Below are 20,475 nucleotides of genomic sequence, written 5' to 3' on the forward strand. Positions count from 1 at the left end.
CTGATTCTCTTCGTATATTTCAATTTTTATGGATATTGAAGATTTAAGTTAAATACAAGTTTTTCAAAAGGATAGCACTTAACCCAATCTAATAGTTACCAGACTTATAACCCTAAGACTTATAATATATACTTTGTATCTTTCTTAATCAATCAGCTAATTAATTGTAGGATCTTCATTTCCATAATTCAACACTGTGAAGACTGCCAATTTTTCTACTAACTTTGGATCACCATAAAATTTTCCTGGTTAGATTTTATTTTAGTTTAATTTTCCAATAGTTGGTTACAGACTAAGTATCTATTTACTGTGCTGCAGCAGTCTTCTCACACTGGACTACCATTAATAGAATCTAAGCAGTATGACCAAAAGTGGCTGGAAATTCTTAGAACTGTAGAACAATAGAGCACAGCACCTCTTTGCTATTCATTAAAATAGCCTGACTTTTTTTAGGCTTCTGTACAATCCTGAAAAAAGATGTTGCTGCTTTAATGAAGAGCAAAGAGGTGCTTGTGCAAGGTCTAAAGTTTTCTGAATTATTCCTGGACTGAACATAGCCCTGCACAGAAAGTTGAGAAAAGGAATGCTGTGATTAGCCCTCAACACCAAGATGTTTGAGAGCCAAGCAAGTAGCCAAGCTACTTAAGACATTGGTTACCTGGAGCTCCTACTGTCTGTCTTAGTTAATAAAAGACTCATTGAATATCTGTTTTGATTTAGGTTATAGCCTGAAACAAGAGAAAGTTAAATATTTTGCTTCATAATGTTACTCTGATCTAAAGAGTAACATGCCCTCTCCATATTACAAATAGCTCAAGAATATGGAATAAAGGGAGGCATTCTCCAGAAAAATACTCTCCAGAAGGCAGGATAAATAATTATTTCTTTTTCTCTGAACAATGCAACCCTGTTTTTCTCACAAAGAAAAATAAAATCCATTATTCACTTACCTGGGAGCAAACTCTCTGGAGTCTACATTGTGGAATATATTATCCCCAGAGGTGCAATTGGCTCCTTTCTTCCTTGTGTTGAGGATGGCCTTATGCCACTCCATTTCAGCTGAATCTTGAGACCGTAGGGTAGTTGCAGGACATCCATCTTCTATTACAATGTGGATTTCTACTGTACTGTTTTAATTTTTCAGATAGACTTTAGTTTTATTTGTTCTTGTACATTGTCTATAGTCAGTCAGATGGGCTGCTATATAAATGATGTAAAATTAAAATAAACAAACAAACAACAGGACTTACTTCCAGGTACACATGTATAAGATTACTATTTGCTTTTTCTGAAATAGATGTTAAAATGTCTATTACTGAAATAAAAGCATTTTTATTAAAATATATTAGAATCTACAGAAACAATTTGTCAATGATTTTAAATATTAGAATAAACTTGAAAAATACCTTACTTTCCACCATAAACACACAATACTATATATATTTGGTGCTTTCAAGTTACATTTTAATTACAAGGGTAGAGAGATCAAGGTTAACAACAGTAATATTATTTCATAAAATATATTTACATAATATTTACATCAGTCACTAAGTTCTTCCTCATCACTAAAATATGCACTTTTTTTGATGCGTGGTCGTCTTGAATCAGATGTGGAAGGATCCCCTGCATTTTGGGTTGATCTTTGCTGCTCTTCTTCAATTTTGGCTTGCTGCAAGACAATTGCATAAAACACAGTGAATGACAGAGAGTTATATTAAATTCTGTAACATGCACTCTACAAAAGTAAGACGTTGACAGGCCAAGTTGTTTGAACCATATTGTCCTATGTGCTAAGTTACAAATTAATTATTAAATGAAAGATAAAACAACAAAGGCGCCCTCTTTCCTCAACGCATCATGCAATATTCCGTAACTGAAATCCAATGCTTTAAGTAATTTATTAAAATCAGAAGATACACTGAGTCTTGTTTGGCCAAATCCAGAACTGAAACACAATCACAATGAAAATCTGGCTGAAAAATGGTTTTTCTGACCCTTAAAGAATTGTATTTTCAGACAGTTGTAGATCACTATTGACAAATACAATAAGGAATTAACATAAAACGGTGTTAAGTCCTTGTACTGTACTTGTTATTCTGTATAATATTCTATCAAACCTCTGCTTTTCTAACAGGACATCTCTTTGCTTTCTTCCTTCTGCTCTATATGTCTTTCATATTATCTTGGAAAGAACACCTAACTGAAAAAAATTTGGATTGGTGATAGAAAAATGTGATCTACTGGCAGAGAACAGCTCAAGTTTGCTGTTTTTTAAATATTATCTACAGTTTGATCCTATTTAGATCAACAAGTTGAAGAATATTATGTCTAACATAGTGATGGTAATGTAAGATATTAAGACATGGTTTGCTGAAAAATACATATTTGGCTATGTTCACAAAAAACATTAACCAAACTACAATGGCTGCAGATGCATCAAGCTAAGTTACACCATAACGTAGTGTGATGTATGAATCTAGTCTGTATGTGTAGCCATGATGCTATTACTTGATAATTAAATTAACTTGCATATTAAATAACAAATTCAGGAAAATTAAGAAATTAACTTTCTGTCATAATTCAGTATCAGCAAAATTTGTACTGAAAGTAGACTTTTTTCCTGCAAATAGAAGGTGGTTGGTCTTTCTGTCCCCACCTCTGAAAATCTGATCTATTTGACCCCATCACCATTTAGAGATAATAATTTACTGTCTTCATTCATAATTAACACAGCAGCTAGATTTTGCTCTTCTTTACCAAAATACTATGTGGAGCACACCATTTTTCCAAAAACTCTAAGTAAAGCATGCCATATTTTAACTAATTGCCATTGTTTTAAACCATAGGGCAAATCTCAATATGCTTAATTTAACTTTAGATAACATAAATGTGTACCAATTGAGGCATCTAAGAAAGGCCATATTGTTTCTACATTTTAAAAAATGCATCCATTCTGTTAGAAACCAAGTTAGTATGTTATGAATTATGATATATATGCAGATTGGGCTGAATAAATTGCAAGTTGGGCTGAATGAATAAAACTTCTTAAGAGAATCATAGCAATTATTATGCTGAACAGAAGAAATTAGAACAATCATTAACTGAAAGTTCTGGGGCTCTTAAATTTGCTTTAAAAAGAAGAGAATGCTGCATTAAATATGTATTTTAGTACCTGGAAAGCTATAGCTTGACTGAGACTATCAAGAGCAGGATCTTCCCCCTCATCTTCACTTTCTTCTTCTTGTTCTTCTTCTTCTCTGAACAGCACACAAAAGAAAGGGAAAAAAAAAAACCACATATATAAAACACACACACATATATACACATACATGGTATAAGGTAGGCACTTAAATCAGTAAATGAGAGTAGGGGCTATGTTTCATACATATTTCACTCACATTTCTTCTTCTGGTTCAATTACTTTCTTCCTTTTCTTTTTTTCTTTCTTTTTGGGTGGTTCACGCTCTCCTAGCATGTTCTTAGGACATGCATAACTTAAATGTCCTGTTTCCTTAAGAGAAAAGAAATACTATTGAACAAGACTAGTGGATGAATTTGGAGAATGTTATTTTTTACTTCTTCACAGATTTGCCTTGTAAATAGTAGATTTATATTCAGTTACAATTACTCTTTAGAAAATGTAGCATTGTTTATACTAAAAAAAAGTCATCTGAACTGACTATATCAATTGATAACACAAGTGTGTGCTTTGAGCTGGATGACATTAGCATAAGAACATGACAAAAACAGATAACTCTGTTTGGATATCAACATTTACTCACTCCACATTCATAGCACTTTGACTTGTCATAATAATTTCTTCTTCGGATGAATTCTGCAGCTCTTCCATTATCAATAGCGATACTTGCTTTTATTACTCTTCCAAATAGCTAAAAAAAGTCAAAACCCAAATACAATTTTAGCTTTCAGAATATCTCAAAAGTTACTTCATAATATACTGTAGTCACTTACTTGTTTATTATTAAGTGCCCGAGAACAGTTCTGTGCTGACTCTTTATCCAAGAACAAAATAAATGCAACCCCTTTACTCCTTCGTGTGTCTTTGTCTTTCATAATTGTAACTCTAACAAAACAAAAACAAAAAAAACCCTACATGTTCACATACTATTAAAGCACAGATAGCAAAGCCATTTCAGTTTGCCTATATTAGTGTAGTTCATTTCAAATTCCAGCAAAATGGGAGCTATCAAAGTAAATGCAGCATGAGAAAATCCATAAAAGCTAGTCAGGAAACTCAAACCATTTCCAATATAAAACAATAGAGAAGAAGTTTTTACATTAAGCTTGAAGAATAGTCTTTATTGAGAAACATAATATAGGTAAAGCATTTCTAAAAATAGACACTTGACAATAAATCACTCAGGTCCATTCATAAGCTATTTGTGGAACTCCATTTTATAAATGCTTATGTAAGACGAAGAGCAAAAAGTACATTGTCAGAGGATCATGTACCATTTCTTATAAAAATGTGCCCTTTGTTTTTCCTCTCAAATAAGATTAGAACAAAAATCCCATTTAGAAATGTTAACACTTATACAAATGGCTAAATCAGCTTGACACACTCTCATTCCAGTTGTCTCTACCTAGTGTTGGGGGAATGGAATAGGACTGGGATTCTATTAATATAAAAATCAGTCTGCCTATTTGCCTGATGTGACACAGCTGGCCTTCAAGATAGTGTTGGCACTCCAAGTGTTTTGGACTTGGGAGACTGAGTTCAGTGTAGTTCAGGATATGATTGCTATTATGACAACTGTAGGCCTATTTAAAATCATATATAGCCCAACACACAGAATAATCTATTAACTGGATTTGGTTTTTAGAACTAATGTGGGTAAAAAGAGTACAGTTTATATTATGGACATAGTGCCTGATCAGTTCCCCCCAAAACCTCTAAAAGGATGCTTTTATCAAATGCTTTTTCAATACTATAGAAGATTTGGGCAATAACCTTCTCAAAGCTTAGTTACTTCAGGAACCATGAAATGGCTTAAGTTATAAAAACAATTGTTTCCAAATATCCAAAGCCAAACCATAAAATGGTGGTGGGGAATCTTTGACCCTACAAATGTTGATGAAGCACAACTCCTAATACCCCTCTTCACTGATCATGCTAGCTGGGGTGCTGGGAGATAGTTTAACCATTTATGAAGTGCCAAAGATTTTGCATTCCTGCCATGCAAGAATGAGCACAAAACTTAAAATGTCCAAGACCAGATATACTTTACAGTTCATCTCAAGATTTATTCTAGGGCAATGATGGTCAATAAAAAAACTTCTTAAACTGGTTAAGTTGTGACAGATGTTCAGAAGCTTTATGGATCATCATATTAAATAGCTGAATATTCTTCCTGTTTTGACTTAAGATACAGAAACAAAGATATATATCAACTAAGGCACGTCTGATCCTGTTGTTATGCATAACTTTCATCTTGTACATTCTAAAGAAGTAACAAGATACTTGAAAGTATGAGAGCCACTTGCTCTTTGGAACATAAACCATTCTATTTTTTAAAAATTATTCTGGGCCAGATTCTATTTATATGTATCAGCTGTGATAAATGACTTCATAGATTTCTGGGATGGTGTAAATATTTACAAAGATACAGTTGTTTCGGTGAGTTGTGATCAGTAAGGAGATGACTTACAATTCTGTCTCTCTCCTCCAGCTTCTAAAATCCCAAGTAAATTATGCTTTGAAGCTAGAGAAATGGAGCTACTAGCAGCATTTTGTAGGCAAATGTGGGTAAAGAAATTGAAGTGTTACCAGTTGGTAAATCTGTTAATCTAGATGATGCTGTACAACATTTAAGATAAAGGACTGAGTATCTGTTAAAAAGTCGTTTTTATTGTAAGATTCCAGAAAGCTACAAATAAGCATGATTAAAATATATATAAATATGCCAAAAATATTCCTTTGCTTGTCCATGTGCAGCTGTCTCCCTGCTATAGTATGGCACTATATTTTTACAACAGAATATACTAAATATAATATATAATACCATAACATAGAATTGGTTAAATAAGTACTTTAGAAGATGTTTTTCCAGAAAAGCACAACCTATGGCTAGAACATTTTGATGGCAAGTCCCACACCAGGTGTGGCAGTGACAATACAAATGAGCACTTGTCTTAATATCATATTACAAACACATATACATAGAGATCCTGTTGAATCCAGGGTGTTTTACAGAAAAGCACTGATTATTATAGATCACATTTAAGAATAAGTCACATACAATTTGATATTTATACTCACTTAACTACTTTGCCATATTTTGAAAAAATCTGAAAAGGCAGAGAAAGAACTACAGTTATTTAAATTAGATATAAAAATACAAAAAAGAAATTCTTCACAAAACACAGAAGTAAACATAGAACATTCTATGATTATTCATAAAATCAGATAGACTCAATTCTAATGTTTAATTTTAAAGTATACTTACTCGGTACAAATCATTGTTTGTCAATGAGAAGGGCAGATTAGATACATAAACTGTGCTTTTGCTTGGTGCTAATCCTCCACTCATTTTTTTCTAGAGACAAAAAAAGAAAAAACTCCTGTGGAAAGGAAGCCTCAATCTTATTTAAAATATACATGGTTATTTCCTAACAATCATAGTTACAGTGAACATAATCATGTTTAACAATGGAAAACAACTATCATCCCAGAAAGAGGTGCAGTGAGGGGATATGCCATTTTGTTACACTTTTCCAATGTTTATCTTTGGAGGACAAATTTCCTCCCTACTTTTCATATTCCTTTCAATTTATTCAGGGAAATAATAATCCTATTCAAATACACCTTGAGCTGAGAATTCCATTTTAATTAATTTTACAATATGTGTATGCCATTCCAGTAATAGGACTCTGGATGGCCCACAATTACAAATCAAAACAATATTAATCATAAAAACAACCCAGGTACAGAAATAAAACCTATAAACCAACAAAAAGACAACCAAGTAAATACTGTATAGCAGCAACAACAACTGAGCCCAGGTAACATCTCATTTACTAAAATCCTGGTAGAAAAAGGATTTCTCAACTTCTCTCCTGAGAATTTGGTGGTGGGGGCAAGGCTCATTAAATATACTACTAAAGTGTTCAGCCCATTTCACTGGTGGAATTATATTTTGCATCACAATTTCAGGTTGTGATGCTGAGTTGATTATCAACTACCTGTAGAATTTTTCAATAAAGCTTTACATTAATTATTTAGGTCATAAAATTAGTCTTGAAGACAATGACTACTGTTCCTATATGCTAAATGTAATTCAGTTTTGGTTTCCATGCATTCTTTGTCAAATCAAGGTTTAAGGATTTTAAACTAGAGCTTTGACTTTACATTTAAGAATCACTGAATGGAAATGATCAATTGCTGATTGGTACTTAAAAGTTTGCTTAGATTTTGGATTACAAAAACATTGTTTAAATTGGGAGGCCATGGGAAATATAAAAATATGGGAAACAACCCTATCAAACTAATTTGACTGTTTTAATTGGGAATTACAGATAGGAATGACACCTTTATTCTTCTGCCTGTATCCCCAAATATCAGAGGTTAATCATGCTATGAGGAAGGAATGGTCACTATCTCAATAAAAAAGGTCCCTAAAGTTTGTAACATGGGGGGTTAGATATGATTGTACCTGCTCCCATATCCCACACCCCCTCTGTAGTATCACCAACTGAACTGTTTAAGATATATAGGTTAAATTTAAAACTAGTTGGGCTAATTTCCAGTCCACATTATTAATGCTTTTGTTACTGAGCAACCATATCTGGCTTTTCTTTTTTCTTTTTCAATCAGTCTTGACTCTTGGCAATTGTCTGGGCAAGCCTCTGCAGTTTTCCTGGCAAGATTTCAAAAGTGGTTTGCTATTGCCTCCTTCCCAGGGCTGAGAAAGAGTCACTGGCCCAAGATCACCCAGGTGGTTTTGTGCCTAAGGCAGGACTAGAACTCACAGTCTCCTGGTTCCTAGCCTGGTGCCTTAAGCCCTACACCAAACTGGCTCTCTGGCCTTACATGATATAGTAAATAAAAATTCTATCTTTCCGATATTTTCAGAAAGAGCTTCATTTTTAGGGCCTAGTGTTGCATTGAAATCTGCTCAAGATTAACTTTGAGTTTAGAATTTGAGTAGCAACTCTAATCCTCTCTTGCAGATGGAGGTAGCTTGCACTGAAAAGGATATAGTGCTGTTTCTGCGAAGGATGAGCAAAGATTACTGGGACTGTACGTAAAGAGTATATACTCCCAGCAGGGTTCCCTAAGGCATGAAATCATGCCAGCTACTCAGCTAAAGGAAACAGGCATCTATATTAGACAGCAGCAATATAGCAACATGCTGAGGGTAGATGATAACTTTAATAACAATACTAAAAGCATCATTTCATACTACATGGGAGAAGGCAATGGTAAACCACTCCTGTGTTTTACCAAGAAAACTACATGGATAGGCATGATAAGTGATTGACAATATAATGCTGGATGATGGGCCTCTCAGGTCAAATGGCACTCAAGCTGCTACTAAGAACTGAGGATGGTATTTATGATATGGCTAGATTAAAGCCTTCAGGATATCTAGTTCTTGAAACTGCCATGCAGGAAAAGAAAATCCATATCCGCAAAGATAGAATCATAATGAGAAGATGGAACATAAGAAACATGAACATGGGAAATCTCAACACAGTAATTATATTCAGAAGATTATATTGTTTACTACTTAGCACATGAAGAACAAAGTAGGAATGGCACTGCTTCTGTTGTCAGGAAGGATGTTGCAAAAGCAGTAATTTGGTACAATGCAGTCAGTGGCTGAATAATATCAGACTTTAATATGATGACTATCCAAGCTTAATGTCTAACCACTGATGCAGAAGAAAAGATGTGAAGGTCATCCCAGTCACCCAGCTAAAGCAAGCAGGCACATATATTAGGCAGCAACAATATACACCAAAGTGATCATTGGTGACAACAGCAAAAGCATCATTTCCTACCTCACAAAAGGCATCGGTAACCCACTCCTATTTTTTTTACCAAGGAAACCTATCCATGTGGATAGGCAATATGAAGTGACCAATGATGCAGCGTTGAGTTTTATATCAAATGCAATCTGAAATTGATAGAACATATGAGCAAGATGCACTGCTTGTGGTTGGAGCCTGGCATGCCAAAGACGGAATCAGTAAGGAAGAAGGTGTAGTAAGACTGTATGGCCTAAGAAACAGAAATAAAGCACGAGAACAACTTATACATTTTTGTCAATCCAAAGATTTCTTCATTGCCAACATCATCTTGAAACAATCAAAATGATGGGTGTATCATGGGCATCACTAGATGGAATACCCAAAATCAAGTTGACTATTATTACTGGTGCAAGAAGGTGAAAGAACTCAGTTGTAACACCAAATGTGTGGCCAAGGGCTGACTCTGGAATCACAAACTGATCATGTGCAAGTTTCAAGTCAAGCTAAAATGGAAGAACAAAGCCCCCCAGTTTTCATGATATGAACTTGAGCATGTATCTATTATTTTCAGGGGGAACATCAGAATCATTTTGAAGTCCTGAACCTTGTTGACAGGGAACCAGAGGAACTGTGGAATGAAGTCAAGGCAGTTGTTAAGAGTGAATGTAAAAAGAGACTGCCAAAGACCAAGAAACAGAAGAAAGCACACTAAATATCAGAAGAGACGGTGAAAATTGCTAGGAAGAGAGAAGCAAAGCAAAGAAAAAGGAAGGAAGGAACTTAGCAAAGAATCTCAGAGAACTTTTAAAAGAAACAGTAAGCAGAATGACAACAATGTCTGTAAAGACATCAAAGAGGGAAAGACGGAAAAATGGAAAAACAAGGAAAGTCTTTCAAAATATCTCCAACCTCAGGTGGAGATTCCAAACTCAAACTGATATGCCAGAGACACCAATGGATAGATAGGAACTGATTCAAAGAAGTTAAATAAAAATGGAGGGAGCGCTGAAATTCTGTATGGCAGAGATGTCCGCATCCAAAATAACTTAGAAGATATTCTCTATTAATAAGATCCTCTAGTACTAGAAGCTGAAGTTAGATCAGCATTTCTGTCATTACCAAGGTGGAAGGCTACAGGAATTTATGGAATATCTACAGAAATATGCCAAATAACAGAAGAAGAATCAGTAAATGTTCTAACCAAATGTATCAGCAAATCTGGAGAACACCACAGTGGCCAACCGATGGAAGAAGTCAGTCATGCCAATACCAAAGAAAGGAGATTCAAAAGACTCTGCAAACTATTGTACAATACCCTCTAATTTCATGCTAGCAAAATAACGGTTAGGATCATCCAATGCAGATTAGATTCCTACATGGAAAGGGAGATACCAGATGTTCAAGACGGCTTTAGAAGACACCAAGAAATAAGAGATATCATTATTGATGTATGCTGGATAATTGAGAAAGCCAAAGAATACCCACAAGAATGTGAGTGATGTGTTCTTCATTTATTATAGAAAGGCCTCTAATTGTATTGACTATCTTAAGCAGTGGAATGTTCTTTTCTTTTCTTCCTGAGAAATCAGATTGCTGGGTAAAATGTCAAAGAGTTTTTTCATATACTGCCTGTCTTAAACAAGAGGAGGCAATGGACAACAAGGGGAGAAAGAAGCAGCAAAGAAGTGGATGTGTGTGCGTAAGGGAATGTAAATTTATTTCTTGTCCTTGGTTAAACTATCTTCTTTCTGGGTGAATATATATTAGGATTTGAAATGAATGAGCTTTCAAACTTTGTACCTGTTTTTGCTTGCCAGGCTGGCAAAAAGGTAATGCAGATAAACAGAAAGTTTATCATTTGGGAATGCCTGCATTTTCAAATTTTCTTTAAGCACAGCCAAACAAAATGAAGAAAGTTTTGTAAGTTTTAAATATGTTTCATAACATAAACATGCACAGGGGAGGTTTGTATATGAGTAAAGAAAACATTAAATTTAAATTTATGATTTAAATATTTCATGGCAACTTCACTTTGTCACTCTTTACTACGTATAATATATTTCCAACATTTGTCTTTGGAAGGCAAAGCCCTCCCAGAGGAATTAGTATGAAAGCAACATCGTGTCATCATGATGTGAGCGCCAGCCCTTTTGTACATGTGTTGCAACATCACACATTTGTATGAAAGAGGTGGAGGTTGCATTGCAACGCTGCTTTTGTCCCTGGAGGTGCCTCCATATCATCCTCCCTTCATTCCCGGTTCATATAGGAAATAATACTGGACTTGGAAATCATGCTAGCAAAGATATACAGTCAGGTCCAGAAATATTGGGACATCGACACAATTCTAACATCTTTGGTTCTATACACCACCACAATGGATTTGGAATGAAACAAACACAATGTGCGTAAACTGCAGACTGTCAGCTTTAATTTGAGGGTATGTACATCCAACTCAGGTGAACGGTGTAGGAATTACACCAGTTTGCATATGTGCCTCCCACTTGGTAAGGGACCAAAAGTAATGGGACAATTGGCTTCTCAGCTGTTCCATGGCCAGGTATGTGATATCCCCTCAGTACCCCAATTACAATGTGCAGATAAAAGGCCCAGAGTTCATTTCAAGTGTGCTATTTGCATTTGGAATCTGTTGCTGTCAACTCTCAAGATGAGATCCAAAGAGCTGTCACTATCAGTGAAGCAAGCCATCATTAGGCTGAAGAAACAAAACAAACCCATCAGAGAGATAGCAAGAACATTAGGCATGGCCAAAACAACTGTTTGGAACATTCTCAAAAAGAAGGAACGCCAAAAGACCCGGGAGACAACGGAAAACAACTGTGGTGGATGACCGAAGAATCCTTTCCCTGGTGAAGAAAACACCCTTCACAACAGTTGGCCAGATCAAGAACACTCTCCAGGAGGTAGGTGTATGTGTGTCAAAGTCAACAATCAAAAGAAGACTTCACCAGAGTGAATACAGAGGATTCACCACAAGATGTAAACAAGATGTAAACCATTGGTGAGCCTCAAAAACAGGAAGGCCAGATTAGAGTTTGCCAAACGACATCTAAAAAAGCCTTCACAGTTCTGGAACAACATCCTATGGACAGATGAGACCAAGATCAACTTGTACCAGAGTGATGGGAAGAGAAGAGTATGGAGAAGGAAAGGAACTGCTCATGATCCTAAGCATACCACCTCATCAGTGAAGCATGGTGGTGGTAGTGTCATGGCGTGGGCATGTATGGCTGCCAATGGAACTGGTTCTCTTGTATTTATTGATGATGTGACTGCTGACAAAAGCAGCAGGATGAATTCTGCAGTGTTTCAGGCAATATTATCTGCTCACATTCAGCCAAATGCTGCAGAACTCATTGGACGGCGCTTCACAGTACAAATGGACAATGACCCAAAGCATACTGCAAAAGCAACCAAAGAGTGTTTGAAGGGACAGAAGTGGAATGTTATGCAATGGCCAAGTCAATCACCTGACCTGAATCCCATTGAGCATGCATTTCACTTGCTGAAGACAAAACTGAAGGGAAAATGCCCCAAGAACAAGCAGGAACTGAAGACAGTTGCAGTAGAGGTCTGGCAGAGCATCACCAGGGATGAAACCCAGCGTCTGGTGATGTCTATGCATTCCAGACTTCAGGTTGTGATTGACTGCAACGGATTTGCAACCAAGTATTAAAAAGGGAAAGTTTGATGTATGATTATTGTTCTGTCCCATTACTTTTGGTCCCTTAACAAGTGGGAGGCACATATGCAAACTGTTGTAATTCCTACACCGTTCACCTGAGTTGGATGTACATACCCTCAAATTAAAGCTGACAGTCTGGAGTTAAGGCACATTGTGTTTGTTTCATTCCAAATCCATTGTGGTGGTGTATAGAGCCAAAGATGTTAGAATTGTGTCGATGTCCCAATATTTCTGGACCTGACTGTACATATCCTGATTGAAGACTGCTTAATTAAGGCTTTTAAAGGTTACAATCACATACCTATTATTTTGAAGGGAAAAGAAAGGGGATGCAAAGAAAACTTCGGGAGCAACCTGACATAACCCCTGCTCCCTGCTGCCTCCTGCTTTTATTTATTTATTTAACTTGTCCCCACCCATCTCCCACCAATGGGGGACTCTGGGTGGCTTACAGCATATTAAAACAATAAATAAATATACAGTTAAAATTTATAAGAGGACACATTTACAAAGAATAAAGGGAAAAAGAAAAATAACTCCAGGAACACATGCACACAACTGCAGACTTTGATCACCCTTGGTTCTTTTGAGAGAAGAGAACTGATTTATGCTAAACAATAATAAAAACAAAAATAATATAGATAACCGTTAAACAGCAACCAGAGGCAACGCAAGGTCCTTGACAAGCTTGGAAGACACTCGTCGACCCAGGAATTAGCCGAAAGGAACCCGACCACTCATTTCCCAGTAGGCTAAGGCCACGAGAGAAGAATGCAAAAACTGGGGCACTAACCGCGGCCTACGGACGCCCCTCAGTTGAGGCCGAAGCGGACCATCGCTCTCCTCTCCTCTCCTCCGCCGCTGCCTCCCACCAAAACAGCCCGACTCTCAGCAGCCTCCGCTCGACGCTCCGCCGATGACGCGCGCACAGGATCGCTGTCGGGAAAGCGCAGTTGGAAGAAGCAGAGCGCCCTCCATATTTACACGCGCATCTACACCGCCTTCCCGATTCCCACGGGAACCCTGCCACGGAGGAGTAGGAGGTACGTACCGGCGACGCTTAGCCTTTCCAGCTCCTCGCTGCAACTGCAGCGCCACCAAGACGTTCCGCGCCTGCCCGGCGGTACCCGGGCCTTCAACTGGGGCCGGGAGGGGAAAAGGAAAGGCGGTGCCGTCGCTTTCTCGGTGACGTAGACAGCGCGCCGGAAGTTCCGGGTCACACTGCTGTGCAACTGAGGCTTTGATTTGCGGCGGGTGAGTTGGTGGGGCTTCCGGCGGGCCGAAGTGCGCGCGGGGAGGGAGCGTCCCGGCCTTCGCTAGAAGCTTCCTTCTGCTTCCCGAGCGAAGTACTGTGGTCCCCTGGCTCTCGGCCGCGGCTCAGCGCGACCTCCGAAGGCTTCTTTTCCCGCTCACGCATGGGCTTCCTCCTGCTTTGTTAGAGCGCTTGCCGTGCCCGCCCGGTGGATGGACTAAAGGGGTAAGAGCAGTGCTGGTCCGGAGGAGGTGGCAGGTTAGCCTGGGCCCGTTTATTTGGAAGGGATGCCGGCTCGCTCAGTCGGGTTGGCTTTCACGTGGAGCTCTGCTTAGGACTTTTGGCCCGCTCTTGCCCTTCATCCGGCTTTGGGTATGTCTTGAAGAAAGCTGCTTCGTGCAACTCCCGTTGTTGGGAATTAGCGTTTCAAGTATGAAGGTTAGCTTCCTGTGATATAAGTTCTTACTGCATGTGTAATGGGTGTCTCTTTTATTCCTTCCACCCACGGTATATACTTTCTTCATTGACGAGCTAATTTATTACAGTGTACCTGTAACAACCGCGGTACTCAGTTCCCAATGAAAGCAACTCCCACTGAAACCAATGCAGGTTCAAAGAAAAGTTCATTTATTGTAAAGTAGTGTACAGCTCTGAAGCGATAGCTAGAACTGAGTCCCACGCGCACCAAAATTTAGTTTTACCTCATTCCCATTTCACCTCCCCCTTTCTGTCTTTGAGTTTCTCTTGTGCATGTCAAAGATTCTCTCCAGGTCTCACACTGGTATGACCTTGGGCATTCTTGAGAACCAGATAACAGTCCATCTGTACTTAACAGTTAACCTCCCAACCTTCCCCCCACCTTCCTCCCCATCACTGTAATGGCAGAAATGAAGCAAGCAAACTAGTGAGGCAATTGATTTGATTGTGAGGATTCTGACAATACCAAACTTCACTGTAATAGTTTAGTTAATGTTTATCACCAACAAAATGAGTTGTCCCCTGAACTTGGTTAAAGCTAACTCATTAGTCTTAGTCATTGCATGCTCAATGTTGTGCTCAGTTTAAAATCATATTTTAGTTACTAGATTTCTATCCCTCTTTTTTTTTTTTAAGAGCTAAAGCAATAGCCATAAATTCTGTCCCCCATATCTTCTACCCACCACCACCCTCTGCAGTAAATTGGCTGCGAGATAGTGACTGGCCCAAAGTCATCCAGTGAGCTGTCATAGTTAAAGATGGACTTGAATGGGTCTCCCCAGTCCAACACTAACCATCACATCATAATAGGTGTTTAATTATTTTCCATTATTGTTGCAACACCCTTTTAAAATATATTTAATTATAGTATTTTGATTTAAGTATTAAGTAATAACATCAAGGGGAAAATGAAAAGAGGAGCAAGAACTCTTTCTCTTATTTTTTTTCTTTATTTCTCACCATTTCCCTGGCTCTGTATTACTAAAGAAACCATACATACCAAGAATAAAAGGTAGAAGGTAGAAGGTAAAATCAGATGCACAACCGAATATAGATGTAAGTATCTACAGCTCACTGTTTTCTGTGGATTTGAATCTAGGGCAACTTTTCCATAGTGGCTTATAACACTTTCATAGCAACAACCAGTCATCACTGAAGTGATACAAAGCCTGTCCTCATTACAAATAGTCCTTGCTTACTGAGTGCTCATTCAGCGACTGTTTGAAGTTACAATGGCACTGGAAAAGGAGATATATGACTGGTCCTCAAAGTTGTGGCCATCACAATGTCCCCATGGTCATGTGATCACGACTTGGGTGTTTGGCAACCAGCGCATATTTATGTTGGTCACAGTGTCCCACGGTCACATGATCACCATTTGCGACAAGCAGAGTCCATGGCGAAGCCGGCAGGAAGTCACAAGTGTCAGATGGTTGAAACAATAATTTTTGGATTATGTGAATAGATTGCATTAGGGCTTGAAAATTTTAGGGAGTGGTTAAGTTCTGAGCAACCCGACTTTAGCAAAATCATCCCCTTTTTAAATATTCCAAACATGGTAGTAAGGACCTGGGCTAGTACATGATGGTTGTTTGAATGGGAAATAAATGGGCGGAATAGAAAGCCATGGAGTAATTCCCCATAGTCTGCTCCATGAGTCAGTTGCAAGAGATACTCAACTTCTGACTGGAGAGTATGGCTGATTTGGGGCAACAGAAGGGCCCCTTGCATAAGTATCCCTGCGTTTATCGTTCTTTGGGTCCAGTGAAGTATTTGAGGTATCATTTGGGAGTTTTAATTGTTGGCCTTTTTTCTAACATGCTTGTTTTTTTAAAAAAATGTACAGGAACTAATTGGATTGGGATTTAAAGCATTGTTGAAGGAAGCACAGAAGTAAGTAGATTTTTTTTAAATGTTGTCTTTCTTGACAATGGAACTAGAATGACTTCTGGCAGAATCAATTTATGCTATTTAAGCTGATTTTTATTTTTACTTCTACATTCTAGCTTTATGGTTCGATCGATAGCCTGCTGCCAGCATGGGAGCTGGGAAAGAATTTTGTTCCTTTAGTTGAATTCTGTTCTAGTGGGTCTCCTAATTCTAGATAGCAGATTTTTGAGAGATGGTGGGAGTTGTAGGAAGAGATAGGAAACAGAGAAAATAACTTCCATTAGTGGATACTGGAAATTTCATTCAGAAATGTTTCGTATCCAGTCTATTCATTTCTGGACCCCGCTAATTGAAATTCTTTCACTGAGGGGGTCCGAAGCATGCCCTCTCTGTGTGATCGGGTGGGACGGGTTGAAGTCATAGGGGAGAGGCGGTCCCTTAGGTAACCTGGTCCCATGCCATGTAGGGCTTTAAAGGTGTAACCAACACCTTGAATTGGATCATATGTATAAATGATGTTTATTCTCACAATCATAAGAATTATATGAGTCTTCATTTTAAAGGTAATGGGAAAATCATTAAAATGCATGCTTCTTTTTAATCTTTATAGTGAGATACTAGGTTTCTCCTCCATAAGATTACTTTTATGTAACCTGATTGGGTAGTCAGTTGAAACAAATATTATGAAAAGGGTTGGCCTTTTAATATTCCATTCCTTGACGCTATGTTTTGGCAAGTCTTCATCTAAATATATTATTTATCTGCATCTCAATGTTTTATCTAAATGAAATCCCTGCTGTATGATAGAGATAAATATTATACACAATACTTGATGTGATATGTGGCCAATTTATGAAGCTAACTGCATGTTGTTTTTCATATACATTTGAGATATACTTTCATCCATACATATCTTGAAACTGTTAATGTGCAATGACTGAAAGTGAACCAAGCAATATGTAGAGGAGTTCTACCATTTTTGTAATGGAACCCTATCCAAGATTTTGCAGATATTCTGATACCTGAAAAGCATACATAACCTTTGACATCCCTTTCAATTTTATGGTTCTGTGAAAAACCAGGTTCTCTGGGAATGTGGCAACCCCAGCACTTGGGGAGCAGGAAGAGTCCTGCTTCTGTATCTCTGTGTATGTTTCCTAAAAGGAAATAAGAAATTGGTATTGTAAGGTTTTGAATGTTGAGTTCCTCAAAGGGATTTAAGTATGCTTTGAAGTCCTAGAATAAAAGACTTTTTAATAGAAGCAGCAAAAACTGAGAAGGAAAAACCATTCTCCTCCTAGTCTTTTTAATTTAATCAACCTAATTAGGGAAATAAAACTGGATGCTTTCAAATATTTTTCATTTTAATCATGAACAAATGTTCTTTGTAATTTTAATGATATGTTATTCTGATATTAAGAGGAAAACAATATGTAGGTTTGATATTTTAAATCAAAATATATTCAGTTGCAGGGTATTAGAGAAACAACTTTTAATATAGAAGATGTCCCAATTGCCAATTTTTAAAAAGACTGTGAGCCTTAGAGTTTTCAGAGAATTTTTGTTCATTATTAAATTTACACATTGCCTTCCTGTTTATTGCAACATTAAAGAGAGCTTACGATATTAAAGAGTATAAAACATAATAAAATTGATGCAGTTAAAATAAAAAACAAAATTAAATTTAGTCATGAAACTAGCAAAAGCTGGGTGAAAGAGATGCTTTTTTCCTATCTTCTTAAATGCTATAAGAGTAGGCGCCAATTATCCCTCCTTAGGGAATTCATTTCATTGCTTGAGAACCACATAGCAGAAGGCCATTTTCCAATTACCTGATAGTTACTCTCCTGGCAGTGGGGTCATTTTTAGCAGGGCCTCTTCTGCTGACTTAAGGGTTGTAAAGAAATTTAGAGCTAACCTTGGGGACCTTCTAAGTGAGCTGTTAAGGAAGAGCTTAACAGAATAGCAGGAAGCATGAGAAAGAAACTCAAAATAACTCCGCCTTGATTGTGTTTATTATAAGATGGGATGGAGAGAAACTTGGATAGGCTTCATGAAAATTGTCAGCCCTTCGTGATAGGATGGGTCAAGAAACAGATACAGAGATTTCAAGAATGCTACTTTATTGTAAGGATTATGATCAAGTTGTGGATCACCATTGCTAAGTCTGACTGGTTCCAAAGGGTCACAGTTGGCACACAAACATACTTTTGCAACTATCCTTGCCACAACAAGAGGCATAAGGAGTAAAGGAGCACTCCCAAACTGTAAATCTCATCCTGTCCCTCATCTTGGCCCAGAACCCAACTTTTTCCTTACCGGCAGTATCTCTGTACCCTCTGGGTTTATCAGAGATATACAATATTTCTGTATTGCTGTATCCTCTTGTTCCCCCTCATCCAGCCCATTATCAAGCAATTTTATGTAGATGTTCAACACCATAGGAAACATGGTACAACCCTGTGGAACATCATAGACAAGGGACAGAATTTTGTGAAAATAATTTTCCATTGTATTTATGTCTAGCATATTTTCATCTTATTGAAAGTCAAACTTTCTGGAGGTCATTGAAAATCCCCCAAAGTTGTTTGACATTGGGAGTATCTTCTTTATATATTGGCTCATTTTATCAGCAATTCTATTGCTTTTTCTCACTATCAAGGCAAATATCTGCCCTCAAGAAAAACAGGATTATCATGAACTGAAGTCTTGCTCCAATTGTATTTTACTGCTTCTGTCTGAAAGTCATCTGGTCTCCAAAAAGTAGGACCTGAGTAACTCAGCTCAAATTATATAAATAAAATAATTTTTAATTTTTAAGATAATGAACCTTTACTTTTGGTGATGAATACATTTTTAAAGGAAAATGATAAGAATCCCAGCCTTGGGAGTTTTTCATTAAAACAGTAGTATTTCTTTTCAAACAAATATTGCAAGTTTTGCATATTAATACATTGGACTGTTTTGGCTAGTTCATGTTAATAAATAGTTACTCAGACATACATCTTGCGAGTTAAACATCTTTAATAACATCTTTATTTTAGTGGCATATAGAAGAGATGATATGTGGTCTGAGCGGTATGAATATGAAAGACTACCACGAGAAAGACTTCCTCCGCGTCCTGATGTAAGCAGATTGCTAATAATTGTGGGGTTCCCCCCCAATATTTTAATCTCTTTAGTTGTTGATCAGGAATTTAAATTTAATATCTCAAACTTACATGGATTAAAGTGCACATATGAATATTCAGTTAGGAAGCCTACGGTGGTTTACAGTGAATGCTGTGTTTCATAAAACTTTGTATCATTCCTAATGTGTAGAACCCTCTTTAGTATCTGTGATGGGCTTTGTAAAATGATGTTTAGTATAGCTTAATTTGAATATGTGAATCTCATATTTATCCTAAAATGGAGAATAGAGAAGGAGAAACAAATGCTTTGTATACAATCTGTCTCAGGGATAAGGACAGATTGTATATAAAGCAAGGGACAAATACAAACTCGAAGCCTTTTTATTTTATTTTTTTACAGCTCACAGAGTTCCCTTCCATACCAGTGAATAAAATTCTGTATACAATCCCCCCACACACTTCACACACACACACATGAGTTCCTTATAAAATCTGGGAGGGGGGAAGAAATCCTAATTTCACCCATGGTAATGATGCGGCCTTGTCCACTTTGCTTCTCCCCACCTACTGTGGGTCCCTTCTCTGCCCATGGTTTATTTGTTGAATTCTAATGTAGATGAGCTGAGCTTGTCTTTTTCTTTAAAAAAAAAAAAAAACACCTTCCTTTCTCCAGGGCAGTCTTTCCAGCTGCCTCAAAATATTACTGCACAGTGTAACCTGTTTGGCCGATGTAAATGGAGGGATTCCTAAGCTGGACAAATTTAGGTTCCCTAAGGGTCTGGAGAGGGAACTTATTCTTGGAATGGTTTGATTTTTTTAACTGCATAAGGTAATATTTTCCCTTTTTAAATGCAGATTTTCATATTTCATTGGATTGCTCAGAGAGTAGTCTCAAATTTGTACCACAGTTCTTTGTAATCCATCAGAAAGTCTATGTTTATTGGGAATGATGCCAATAGCAATGGTTATTTTGTGCAGAAAAAGCTTTTTTTTCCTGTTTTATGTGTTTCCCATATATACTGTTA

General features: G+C 37.3%; 2 protein-coding genes across 11 annotated transcripts in view; one reads left to right on the forward strand and one right to left on the reverse strand.

Annotated features, from left to right (window-relative positions):
* Positions 1–1,442: 1,442 nt before the first annotated feature.
* Positions 1,443–13,893, reverse strand: ZCRB1 (zinc finger CCHC-type and RNA binding motif containing 1). 2 transcript variants are annotated; one of them, XM_007433821.4, is made up of 9 exons: positions 13,752–13,893; positions 13,494–13,636; positions 6,468–6,557; positions 6,281–6,309; positions 3,973–4,084; positions 3,783–3,890; positions 3,399–3,511; positions 3,173–3,257; positions 1,443–1,669 (listed from the first exon to the last, which is right to left on the reverse strand). In XM_007433821.4, exons 3-9 carry the CDS (start codon positions 6,549–6,551, stop codon positions 1,541–1,543), a joined length of 660 nt encoding a protein of 219 aa, XP_007433883.1. In that variant the 5' UTR covers positions 6,552–6,557; positions 13,494–13,636; positions 13,752–13,893; the 3' UTR covers positions 1,443–1,540. The 2 variants fall into 2 exon arrangements, with proteins under 2 accessions (XP_007433883.1, XP_007433885.1); XM_007433823.4 differs by lacking the exon at positions 13,494–13,636 and having other exon boundaries at positions 13,752–13,878.
* PPHLN1 (periphilin 1) overlaps positions 13,857–20,475 on the forward strand; it is a 28,748-nt gene continuing 22,129 nt past the window's right edge. For 5 of the 9 annotated variants that reach the window (XM_088141747.1, XM_088141743.1, XM_007433814.4 and 2 more), the window contains exons 1-3: positions 13,961–14,177; positions 16,276–16,322; positions 19,364–19,446. In XM_088141747.1, coding sequence (XP_087997873.1) covers position 16,322; positions 19,364–19,446 — 84 coding nt within the window. In that variant the 5' untranslated portion in view covers positions 13,961–14,177; positions 16,276–16,321. The other 4 variants (XM_088141744.1, XM_088141748.1, XM_088141745.1 and 1 more) reach the window with 3 other exon arrangements.

This window comes from Python bivittatus, unplaced genomic scaffold (assembly GCF_059951505.1).
Source record: "Python bivittatus isolate LINGU-HERP-01145 unplaced genomic scaffold, Pbiv_v1 ctg000330_np1212, whole genome shotgun sequence".
NCBI classification, from domain to species: domain Eukaryota; kingdom Metazoa; phylum Chordata; class Lepidosauria; order Squamata; family Pythonidae; genus Python; species Python bivittatus.

What these genes read in the sequence shown, in the direction of transcription:
- ZCRB1 (XM_007433821.4), bottom strand. Translation starts at nt 6,551, where the DNA reads ATGAGTGGAGGATTAGCACCAAGCAAAAGCACAGTTTATGTATCTAAT. An exon ending in CAAACAATGATTTGTACCGA is followed by an intron (nt 6,310 to 6,467) that starts GTAAGTATACTT and finishes CTGCCTTTTCAG; the next exon opens with ATTTTTTCAAAATATGGCAA. An exon ending in ATTGAACCAGAAGAAGAAAT is followed by an intron (nt 3,258 to 3,398) that starts GTGAGTGAAATA and finishes TGTGCTGTTCAG; the next exon opens with AGAAGAAGAAGAACAAGAAG.